Source organism: Anabrus simplex, chromosome 1, assembly GCF_040414725.1.
Source record: "Anabrus simplex isolate iqAnaSimp1 chromosome 1, ASM4041472v1, whole genome shotgun sequence".
Classification (NCBI taxonomy): domain Eukaryota; kingdom Metazoa; phylum Arthropoda; class Insecta; order Orthoptera; family Tettigoniidae; genus Anabrus; species Anabrus simplex.
Window position 1 is genome coordinate 626,219,462 of NC_090265.1, and position 13,212 is coordinate 626,232,673.

Consider the following 13,212-nt stretch of genomic DNA (forward strand, 5'->3'; position numbering starts at 1 on the left):
CTGCACATCATCAACAACCTACCTGGAAAACAACATACAGACTGCTGTCTGTTCAAACAGGAACAAGTAAGGTGGTAGAAAGGAAACGGTTTACTACGGCAAAACGTGTTTGAGAAAACCCGGTCTCCACCCAGAAAACTGTTTTCAAAAGTACAACACAATGAAAAACTACAAGGGTTAATGTATTTTGTGTTCTAACTGCAAGTATATAACATTTTACATAATTATATTTTGTGTTAGATAGTTCTGCAATGTTCACTTCCTGCAACTGTTCATAGTGCAGTCATTAATTCAGAATGGAGCAGGAAGCATATACTAAGGGTAATGGAGTTCATAAGTTTAATATCTCTATGGGAGGTGTGATTGTCTCAATGGCTTAGCAGCTGGCTTCCCACCTGGAAGACTGAGGTTTGAATCTCGGTTGATTGGGGTTGAGATATTCATCTCAAAATTTACGTGGCATCAGGAAGGCCATCCAACTTTAAACCTCCAGCCAAAACTAAAATGAACCTGGGTACATCTTACATTTCCTTAATTGCTGCTACAACCTGGTGGCAAGATTATATGTTTTTACAATGCTTAGTAAAGCTAAAGGTTCCACCTATTCAATAGGTGGAACCTTTAGCTTTACTAAGCATTGTAAAATCTTGAGTCAATACGGACAAAAAATGAAGTTTTTAATACTAAATAAGATTATATGTTTCAAACAGTGAAGTTATGGAATACAGGGTGTATGGAAGCTATTGCTCTTTCTTTCTTTCTTTCTTTCTTTCTTTCTTTCTTTCTTTCTTTCTTTCTACCTTCATGTAATTAACAAAATAATATCAGAAAAGCAGAGATATTCCTGTGTTAACATGGCACAGTGCATGCAGCTGCTAACGGATATTGATATTTGTGGCGAATTATGTACAGACCAGTTATCAGATGTACCAAGTGACAGTGGATTGGGTTAGTGATGTTAGTGATTGCAAAAGTGATTTTGGAACTTCTACATCAAATCGTGAAAAACAATCTCATCTGATGGAATACAGTAGTGACTAATACAGATGAAGATGTAAACATGATAATGTAGATCCCTTTTCACAAAGGGTACTGCTCTGAAAAGAATCACACTGCACAGAACTATTAAGCAACCTGGTGAGAACATGTTCTATGTTTGAGATTGATATCTTTAATACTTTTTGAGTCACAATAGTTTAGGTGCAGCAGTGTAATTTTATTCTTACAAGCTTGAACTATCTGGTCAACAGGAGGTAGCAGCATCCGTTCAGAACCTGTCACTGATGTGTTAATGCACTTTTCATCTACATACAACACACTACACTACCAAACACTACAGAAACATACAATAGTGAATACATCCTTCTACATAGAGCTGACATCAGGAAGGACATGCAGCTGTAAAACAGAACCAGATCCACATCATGTGCCAATCTCAATGAATTGGGAAAAAGGGACAGGAAGAAAATGCTTTGTAAGATTTCCTAGTGGACAACATGTTTGTATAGTATTTATGTAGCTCAAAAGTGGTATTTTTCCAAGGTCCATCCAGTTGCCTGCCTATTAGCTTATGCTATCTCTCCATGCAATATTTAAACTATTTCTGCACTTTCACTAAAATGACTAACTCCTAAACCATTAATGCAAGTTTATCTACTGTAAAAGATAATTTTACCTAAATAAGATTACTGAAGTAAATAAACAATAACTGTTGATAAAGACCAATTAAGCTCAACATATGGTTTCCAATTTTAAGGTTGATTTTTTACTGTGATCGATAACATAAAAATACTTAGTGAATAATAATGTTATTGGCTTTACGCCCCACTAACTATTCTTATGGTTTTCGTAGATGCCGAATTGCTGGAATGTAGTTCCGCAGGAGTTCTTTTACATGCCAGTAAATCGACCGACACAAGGCTGATGTATTTGAGCACCTTCAAATACCACCGGACTGAGCCAGGATCGAACCTGCCAAGTTGGAATCAGAAGGCTAGCTCATCAACTGTCTGAGCCACTCAGCCCGGCAATGCCTATTGATGGCTCCCTTTTATAGTGTATACCGTCACAGACTTTTTTTTTATGAAGCTCTTTAAGCTCATCACTTCTTCCTCACATACTTTGTGTACGCCCTTTGGGCATACATTGGCAATCGTGGGGCACCTAGCTGAGTCGGGTATTACCTCCCCCTTTCTTGTGCCAGTCTCTCCACTTTAACCTTTCCTATCAGACATCCCTTGGTCAACTCTAGTTTTCTTCCAACCCCAACGGTATTATGTCTGCGAGACCTAGGGAATCTTTCATTGTAATGCCCTTCATGACCTTTCCCTTTCTTTTGCCGAGACCTTAATTCTTTGAAGTCTTCTTTTTTTCCCTTCTGATCAGTGTTAAAAGAGGATAAAACAATCACCACCACTCACCACTATATACTTGGGGTCTATCATTGACAGTGTAAACCAAGAAAATGCTTGAGTGACCAATTTTTCTTTGACTTTCTGCACTCAAATTGCCACTGCTCAGCTTCTTTCTATTTTTGATAAATGTTTCATATGCTTACATCTTCTTCTGTAAGTGTTCTATACAGGTTGGGTGAAAAATCCCTTTACACTAGCTCATAATAAAAAGTAATGAGTACACATTTTTAAATATTGTTCTTGAGTCGAGAGCAGCTATCATTATTATTCTATTCCTGCTTGATTTAGTCGGGAGGGTAACACGATGGTGGATACAGGCGATCTGAGTGTTGAGGAGCGTTTAGTGGCTTAAGTGTGGGTTCATGAATGTCCAACAACACACAAAAACAACGGAAGACGTTATTTGCTGTGCATTTTGTGAAACCGTTACTACCGTGGCAAATATTATTGGTATGGGAAAAGAAAGCCTTTGCGATGGGAGGTGTTTGTGATGTGCCACGTAGCGGGAGACCAAGCAGTTGTGCTGAGACTCGTGTTACTGTGGTTGAATGAATTGAATAATCGCAGGCAAAAACAACTCTTAAACGTTGTGCAGTGTTGGGCATCCTGCGATTGACTATGTAAGACCACATGTGAAAGGACTAACGCCTTTCATGTTTTCACCTATTCTCAGCGAATGAGTTGAGTGATCGTAACATTGAGCAATGTGTGCATGCATGTCAAATGATATTCTCATGCTACCTGTTTGCAGATGATCAAAAGAAAGTTAAGTTCTCTGATGAGAGTGCAATTCATTGCAGTTGTGCATTTATAATGCTTTTTGCTGAGCAAAAGACAATCCACACTTTTATGAAGAAATTGAGAGCACTGTGCTGTATATTATGGTTTGCACAAGGCTAACAGCCAACCCTGCTTGGTCTGTATTTTTTTGATGGCCAAGTCAATCAGAACACTTACCTGCAAATATGGAATTAACAACCAGAGGAATAGTTGACATTATGTATATAGTGTAAAGGGAGGTTTTGCCAACTCTATACAATGATGAAAACCACATGAAATATGTTCAGTGGTTTTGGAGATGATCCCACACAAAGACAGACACTTATTAGAGACTTTACTTTATGATACGTACAGATTTTGTGATCTTTCATTACAAAAGTTAATAGTATTTATGTAAATTAGACAAACACTTATTATAGATCATAATATCAGAGCAACGGAAGTATAACCTTACCAGGAAAGTCAGCCACAAATAATGCATCACTGTAATTGGACCAAGTATAAATTTCCTTCTCTAATTCAATTATATTTTCTCTCCATGAGCTGAACTCTGTTAACAGTGGCATCAACCATGAAACCTTTCTGAATGGAGACCATTCAACTTGTAGAACATCTACTCTTGGATCATACATTCGCTGCTGAAAGCGACCGTTGAGTGAACACCATACATCAATGTAGATGGAAATGTTTGGACTAGTAATATATTTACTAATTTCTTCATTGGTATTCAGTTCTCGCAATAGATTTCTCTTCAGGCACTGACCATACTGAACTATCATATCAGCATGTTTGTTCCAACGATCAGTTTGCACCCATGCCTAGAACAAATAACAGAACTACAAAGAAAGAGTAAATGTAAATGAACTCAGAACACTGTTAGAGAAGATATGATGCAAATATAAAATCTTCTGTAGGGTTCCATGGGATAACGTTTGTGCAAAATAACCCTGAAAAAGAAAATCTGAGAAGTGAGTAAGAATTATTCACACTGCCTGAGCAGAATGTGTGACATTCTACATTACAGGGAGATATTTCCTGTTAAATATTGAAAATATTTCAAAAATTCAAAGAATACCTTACAGTCTTATGTCAAATTCACTGAACAAAACTTTGAAAATCTACTTAACATAACTCTCAAGTAAGAAAGCTAACAAGAGTAAAATAACATGTGACTTATCATGTAAGCATGTAGGCCAGTAAATCAACCGACACAAGGCTGACGTATTTGAGCACCTTCAAATACTACCGGACTGAGCCAGGATCGAACCTGCCAAGTTGGGGCCAGAAGGCTAGCTCATCAACTGTCTGAGCCTCTCAGCCCGGCAATGCTTATTGATGGCTGCATGGGTTCAAAATGTTTGGTAAATACTGTTGAAAGGTTGGCTCTGTTGTAATGTAAAGGGACGGGGGACAGGCAAGACAAGATAATGGAAAAAAGGAGTAGTTATATAATGACAAGACTGGGTCCTTTCCTCAACCTAAGCACCAGTTTATGTTCAACTTCTGAATCTATAAGGGCAAGAGGGTAAAAGGATGAGGACCAAGCAAGTGGCTTCGCGGTTCGAACCCCACTGTCAGCAGCCATGAAGATGGTCTTCCATGGTTTCCCATTTTCACACCAGGCAAATGCTGGGGCTGAACCTTAATCAAGGCCATGGTCAATTCTTTCCCACTCCTAACCCTTTCCTGTCTCGTTTTCACCATAAGACCTATATGTGTTGGTGTGATGTAAAGCAAGTAGTAAAAAAAAGGGGTAAATGCTTAAGGACTTCAACTGTGAAACAATCATCAGATGGAATTTGATGGAAACAGGAGAGTATGGAGACTATATGCTGTTTCATAACAAACAACTATCCTGTATTTTTGGCAGTGAAATGCTAGATTTTCATTTACTTTTCACCGATGGAATATTAGACTGATTGTATGTTTTCAATAGAAGTAACAAAGAGGCATTACTAAATAGTCCTGAATATATACATTGGTGCGGTTCCTAAGAATCTCTGCCAGTCAGTAAGTCAGTAAGTAACTAGAGTTCCTATGTGGGGTTACAAATCTGGCATGGATGTTGGTTCACCAGCGGATATGACAGAGCCAACAACTCAACCGACGGATAATCCCCAACAATGTTCATTGTGCAGAAAGTCTTAAGTCTGTATATACATATTTTTGCGTGTCAGTCCCGTGGTAGCTCCTTTAGGTATTTCCAGGAAGTGGCTGGTGACTCAGATGACCTGGAATCTACCAGCCAGCCTTCCCGTGTATTGTTCTCGGTGGCCGGCTTACCTGTGAATTTCTTTGAGATTCAACGGGAATGTTCTGCCTCCAGTGACATAGTGAAATTTCTCGATTAAATTATGCAAGCCATATAAAGGGAGACAAGCCTCGGAGAGTCAGTCAGAGTTGGACTGGGTGTGGGAGTCAGTGTTAGAGTGAGCGACAGTTGGGCTCCGAGGTGGAGCCAGTGTGACACTCAGTGAGTTGGGGTTCGGTGGCTGGGCTGAGGGCGACAGAGGTGTTGGCTAAGAAGTTATTATATTAATTACATTACATTAGTTCCCGAAAAAACCAAAAAAACAAATTTTGCTATTTTTACTTTCACCAACCCAGCTATTCACAATGTCACTAAACCATTAAAAAAGCACAATATTAACATTGCATACCGGACCCGCAACACCAACCGTAATATTTTTTTCAATTCCAACTCCGTTAATACAATTTATGACAGATTCTTAAACTCGAGAATATATAGACTCAGATGCACACAGTGCAATTTTTCTTATATAGGGCAAACTGGCTGTAGCTTTAGAATAAGGTATTTAGAATATTATAATGCCTTGAAACATAAAAAGCATTCCGCCATGAGTATTCGTATGAGGGACACAGGGCATAATTTCAGTACTATCGATCAAGATATGCAAATACTCAAATACGTAAATAAAAGCAGCCTAAGGACCGGGTATGAAAATGATTACATTTCCTTGGACCAGAACTTTAATAAAAATAGTAATTTAAATGACGTCTCGGACATTAACAGCCCCATAATTGAACAAATCCCCAATCTAATTGCTAACTTTGGAATCAATGCTAAAAATTTCATGAAGATTTTTCATTATAAACATGCCTTCAATCCTCCTGTAGTATCAACAGCAACAGTAGCCACACCTACAATGCCTCCTAGCACTGCATCCCCTCCATTGGCCGACAACTCATGTAACGTCCCGCCTCCCTTCCCCTTCCCGCTATCTTCCCCGTCTCTACGATCGCATTCGTACAACAATGTAGCAGCAAGTTAGTGACCATCAAACCTCAGTAAACAACCAAGGGACTAATCTCCCCTCAATTAACACATGGGTAAGCGCCTTCTGTTATTATTTCCTTACAGTAGTACAGCCTTTAAATTCCAGCAACTGACACACATACTATTCTTCCTCTTTCTTCTTTTTTACATGATACACCCGATTTATATTATTTCACCTACGAGATCAGTAGTTCTCCATTTGAAGCCCAATATTAACACACTACTACACAAAATATAATAATGTTTGAAACACAACGCGAGGAAGTCCCATAAGGTTATTTACGCCGATCCAGACAACGTTTTATCATCAGTGCAGTTCGTTTTTTAACCAATATGTGTGATTTTAGCATTCCTCATCATGTTTATTTTAAAAAACAACATCATAGTTCATTACAAGAGCTCACCCTTATGTGAATAACTGTTTTTAATCATAAACAGTCTGATCCAATTGAGCGAAGATTATTATGATCATTGATTTATACGAACATTTAATCACTACATACTATAGTAACATTTCATGTCATTCATTCCACTTACATTTTAAGCAATTTTAATGATCAATATTTGTTTTAATAGACATAATATAATCTTATTGATTATTTTTAAATTGTTAAAATTCTTATTTTATCAATGTATATTAGACGTTTTTTCGTTTTATATACCAGGATCAGGGCCCTGACCCACCATGGATTATGTTATCTATAGCTGATGATGCTCACTAAGATTGAGCGAAACATGTCCTACTTGTAATTAAATGGTTTTATCCTAAAAATAAAGGACTATTGTGTATTGGAAAGGTGGTTTTATTAATATAATACCTTCTTATTCTGAAATCCAATACGGTTTTATAATGAGATTTATCACTTGTAAAGAGGTGCTGGCTGTCACTAGTGTCCCATCGAGGTCTGAACCAAGAGCTGTTGTTGTGGTGTCGGAGTGTCCAGTGAGTAGCTGCATGGGAAACAGCGTACGGGACAGAAGACCGTGTACTGCCTTAGAGTACTGTGTATGTGTACTTCTGTGGATTGAGGACCCCCGTGAATCAGCGATCGTAAGTGTGAGGATAATTGGACATGGGTTAATATTCGCTGTCGTGAGAATCATCCTGCTGTTGGATACTGTTGAGCTATTGCTGATTGTTGTTCACTTCATGTGATTGTGTGAAGTACCAGAGTATCATTGGAACTCGAACAAACGAACAATCGTCTTGTGTTGTATAGCCAGTGACACCGTTTTCAAATCCAGCTATCTATGCACAGCTGCTGTATGAGTTGACTGACTGGACTTGGAGAAGTGAAAGTGAAGCTTAGGCATCCACCGGTAGATTAGTGGGCTAGACTTCCTACTGTGGGTACAGAAGAGAGATTTGTAAATAGACTGTAATTAGTGAGGCCATTCATAACTGGTTAGAATTGCTTGTGTTTAAATATGTGTGTGTGTGTGTGCATTTATTAGGCCATCCTGAAATAAATTAGAGTAATGAAACAGATGGAGTTTTATATTAGTAACAAATGGTGTCAGAAGTTAGAATAGACCCCACGTGTGATACATCATTATAATCAGAGTGAATCATTGGACCACGTGCTGCAGGTTTCGACCACCGTCGGGAACAATGCAGAACATCGGTGTATAGTAAATGCACTCTCATATAATAATTATTTTTCATCTTTTATTAATTACTGCATGCCAACTGAGACCAGAGGCCACACAAAAATGGAGGCTCAGTTAAATGCGCTCTTCGATATGATGAAGAAGATGGAGGAGAAGATGGAAGAAAGTCAAAAGATGGCAGAGAAGATGGAAGAAAATCAGAAGAAGATGGAAGACAATCGAAAGGAGATGAAAGAAGGGCAAAAGAAGACAGAAGAAGGCCAGAAAATGACGTTGAATAAGTTGGATGTAGGCTATAGTGAAATGGGAATGCCCTGTCAGCATTCCCCGTTCATGTATTTTCTGAGAAGAACGGGCTAACACCCGACTGTGTGGATTTAAAATGAGCGCCAAACGTGCAGGCATCATGAGTGACAGCGTGCAAGTGATCGCTCGCTACAGAGTACCAGTCAAGGCCAAGTGACGTCATGATTGAATGTTCCATTCGCTTCGATGTCATTATATCACAAACGGGATGTCCGATCGTGATTTGAAGAATGTCACCTTGTAGGCCTGGATAACAAATACTACTGCCCAAACTTTCATGAAAATCGGCTGAAGGATGGCAGAGTTATAAAATTTTAAAGAAGCTCATATCTTCAGTCTGGCCATCTGACTTAGGGCAATATAAGGAGCTCGCCAGCCCTGTAGTAGACAGTGAGTGTGTGTGATTTCGTCGTGTACCAGCTGCCACGCTGTGCGGGCCAGCTGTGGTAGTACAGACTGTTACTCTGTTCGGCTAAGGACTGGTGATATAAAACACGCGATACAAGTGTCGAACATATTCTCATCGGACTCTAACTTCGCGTGCAAACAGAAAATTTATTTATTTGAAATGTCGATTTGTTGAGCTGATTAACCTTATTTTCATCTTGTGAATTTCATATTGCAGAGTCTATACAGTAATCGCTGTCTCGTAGATATTTTTGAAACTGTGCTGTTATAAGAGTGTGAAGGACTTAGTGCGTAAAGACTGTGCCTTAGCGAAACATTGTTTCCTTTTCGAGAGACTGTGTTAACTTACAAGTAACTAATCTCATTTTGCTCCGTATTGAAGATACAATAAATAACATTCTTTCTTGAATAAAATTACTGTGTCCACCTATTCAATACAATTATATTTTTTAGTGATTAAATTCTACATGAATTTATTATAAACACTAGTTAGGGACATGTTTCGCCCTAGTTTTGGGCATCTTCAGCCTAATACTAATCTTAAGGTCAAGTCTTAAATCTATTAACATTGGAACTTAATACTAAATACTAAATACAATGGTCTTATGCTTCTTACAAAGTTGTGTTGTAGGTGATATTTACATAGTTTACAATATGTACATTAACTAAAAGCCAGAATTTGTGAACAAGGAAGCAAATAAATTATTTTATTTTACAATGACTAGAAAACGTCCAAAGTGTAGATCGGAATTATCCTATTGTATGGTTGGAAGTTTATGCAAATGTGTACATATTGGCTAGAGATTGATCACAGCGTGAATTGGGGCTTCTCCAACTTTATGGATGAACATTAGGGTGAAGGTTTTACAGCTGGTTCGTTCAAAGGTGGTTATGGTCACTATCGTAAGTATATTGTTACAAAACCGGAACCGTGGTTAAAGTAGATCATGTTGGATTTGAATATTCCTTTAGGAAGAAGCATGGTTGGATGGTAATGTTTAATAGGTTAAAGCATGTATGTTGGAAACATATTGTTGGTATTGTTCATTAGTGCTAATCTGATAAAAATTTTGTAATATTGTGCCATTCTTGTCGATTAACGTTCCCATTGGTGCATTGTTCAACCTTGGAAGGAATTATGAGTTGTCTGTAACTGAATAAGAGAAAAAAGGAATTTAGAATGATGAATGTAGAGCCGAATATAATAATAATTGTAAAGTGAAAGTGTTTACCCCATAAAAGTGGACAAACTTACTTGTCTTGTCGATGTTAGCTGGAACCACCTGTTCCGTTGCGTCTGAACGACTAACCTTATTACTTCTAGTGAAGTATTGATGCGGTAATGGAGGAGTGGAGCGTAGAGGGGAAGGGGGAGTGAGTTTCAATTTATGCGTCTGTGTTGTTGCTTGAGAGGCGTTGCTCGAATTGGATTGGGCAGGCCCAGCATTAGGCGTGGCTATTGGAGCGCATGTGTGCTGTGATTTAAACATACTGGGGACTTTATTCTGATTTACGGCCTGGATTAACCTCGGAGTTGCCTCATATAACGGATTTTCATTGTCAATGACGTCGTTAAGATTATTATTTTTATTATAAGTTTGCTCCAAATAAATGTACAAGTTTTCCGTCTCATTCAATAACTTCCCCTTACCTAGGCTTCTAATGATCGTCAAATCTTCCTCAATTGAGGTGAATTTATGGCCTGTTTCACTCATATGCTGGCTCATGGCTGAATACTTGTTATGCTTGGAAGCATTGTAATGTTTCAGATATCTTGTGTAAAAGCTCCTCCCTGTTTGACCAAAATATGTGAACTCACATTGTGCACATTTTAACCTATAAACACCAGACCCTGAGTAAATGTTGTTATTATTGACTCTATTGTGGTTGAGGAATATGTTCTGGTTATTATTAACTGTCCTGAAGGCTATGTTGACGTTGTGTTTTTTTAAAACATTAGTGATATGATGGATAGCTGGGCTATTATACGTAAATGTGGCGTAGTTGTTTTTCTTTGATTTCTCTGGGATTAGTGGAAGATAGCCTAGTTTTGTTATTAATTAACCGATTGATTACATTTATTTTAAAGTCATTGAACTGAGCTAACTGCCTTATGTAATTCAGCTCTATTTCCAAACTTTTTGGCGAAAGAGGAATTTTTAGTGCCCTATATATTAGACTATGATAGGCAGCTAGTTTTTGGGTCTTAGGATGCAAGGATGAATCTTTAATAGTTATGGGTGAATGAGTAGGTTTCCTAAAAATTTGAAATTCAAAATTGTTATCCAAGCGTGTAACCGTTAAATCTAAAAATTTAAAGAATTATTGACCTCATTTTCTTTGGTAAATTTGACGTTAGGATCTATTTCGTTTAGTGAGATTAATATATCGTCACTGTCAGTAATGTCCTTATTGATGATCACGAAAGTATCGTCAACAAATCTTAGCCATAAACAAATGCCCTTTACTTGTGAAATAATTTTTGTATTTTCTATAGAGTCCATGTAAATATCTGCTAGAATGCCAGAAAGAGGGTCTCCCGTAGCTAGGCCTTTCTGCTGATAATATTTACCATTAAAGGAGAAGTAATTATTGTTAAGAACGAAATTCAATAACTTCATGAATTCTTCAATTTCCATTTTACTAAGGCCGCTGTGTTTATTGATGTTATCATGGATAATTTTAATGGTTTCTTTAGTAGGAATGCTTCGAAACATGTTTGTGACATCGAAAGAACATAAAGTATGGTTGGGTTGCAGTTCAAATTTCTTCAATATTTTGCAGAAATTAACTGAATTTCTTAAGGGGGATTTATTGTTGAAAACATAATGTTTTCTTAAAAACCTATGAATGAATTTCAACACTTTATAGGTGGGGCTATTCCTACAATTCATAATGGGATGCATTGGGGTGTCTTTTTTATGAATCTTCGGCAAAGCTCTGGCGGTAGGGATATTGGGGTTCATGTTGAAAAGTCTTTGTTGCTCTTATTCGTTGAAAAGAATATTTATAGTCTACATGTAATTGAATATTGCATTAGAAAGGAAGCAAGCAACACTTGATAAAAACCTCTCCCAACAGTCTAAGATACAATCTCCCACACATAACGAAGTTTCACAAAGAACAGTATCCCCACACGATAACACATCCACAGTAGTCAATTTGACGAATGATGTTTTATTTCGGCTAGGCCAATTATACTTTAGGCCCTTATTCAATATCCCAATTGTACCGGAAACGCCGCTACGTGAAAGAAGTTCGATGTATGTGTGTTGAACTTCGCACGAGGTGGAAGATAGGCAGCCCGCCAAACTCGATGACGTGCACAGCCGTGACGTAGCCGCTTCGAGTGAGCTCCACACAGCCAAGTGTAACCATATATGGTAATGTCCCGGCCCATGTGCAAAAGTCTATTTAGCGTTAAAATATTGTTGTTTAGACATCGCCAACGTGGAAGCCATTGTACCAGATGCAACTTGTCAAATTCTTGAGAAAATCCACCGTGTACTTTAGGAGTTATAGAGGTGGATAATGCCCACGTTCTAGATGCTTCGTCACAATCTGGTATAAAAGGAGGGCGATCCGGACTACAGATTCAGTGTGTGTTACTCCACCGTCTCTGCGACATGGGTGACAGGTGGAGCTCTACAAGTGCGGACCAAACCTATGGTCGGACGAGTCTTTGCATTTCGAGTGTTCGGTTCCAGCGGAGCTAGAACTTTATTATTTTCTTCAAGTGCCATGTTAGGACTTGTGTTTCAGTGACTAACTGAAGGAACTTAGAATTTCTCTCGTGAGTGTTGTGGCCATGATCGTTAAGGCGCTGAAGTCTAAAACGGTCTAACACCGAGGTTAGCCGGTTCGAGTCCCGTTGGTCGAAAAAATTTTCACCATCAGAATGTTGGCCGGCAGGGTAGGGGAGGTGGTGGTATACAATTTCTAATCACTAGATTGCGTGCCAAAAGCCTGGATTAAATTCCAAACCTCTCCGCAGTGCTCATATGGAGTGAGGGCATATGACGCTGTTGATGGTGATTCGTCCGTCGGATGGGGACGTTAAGCCTTGAGCAGACCCCTTGGTGCTATTCGACAGGAGTAGGCTATGTGCCGGCACCGGGTTTCACCCTCTCCCTACTATCATATATCACGTCATTCATTTCATCTCTCATTAACTCCTCTGATGAGGTTGACGTCAGGAAGGGCATCCGGTCATAAAAAACCGCCAAGACAAATTCATCTCACCTCATACCCGACCCCGTAGGGAAACGGGACAAGGGCTGGACAAAAGTGTTGTAACTTTTCCAAGTGCTACATTTGAATTTGTATTTTGAACTTGTTTTTTGTAGACAGACTTTGGGAACATAGAAATTTTCCGAGTGTCTCATTTGGACTTGT

The 13,212-nt window shown here is 38.6% G+C and overlaps 1 protein-coding gene across 1 annotated transcript in view; it reads right to left on the bottom strand.

Annotated features, from left to right (window-relative positions):
- GC (gamma-glutamyl carboxylase) overlaps positions 1-13,212 on the bottom strand; it is a 127,020-nt gene that overhangs the window by 15,482 nt on the left and 98,326 nt on the right. Inside the window, exon 9 of the mRNA XM_067155133.2 lies at positions 3,649-4,012. Coding sequence (XP_067011234.2) covers positions 3,649-4,012 — 364 coding nt within the window. The remainder of the gene's footprint in view (positions 1-3,648; positions 4,013-13,212) is intronic.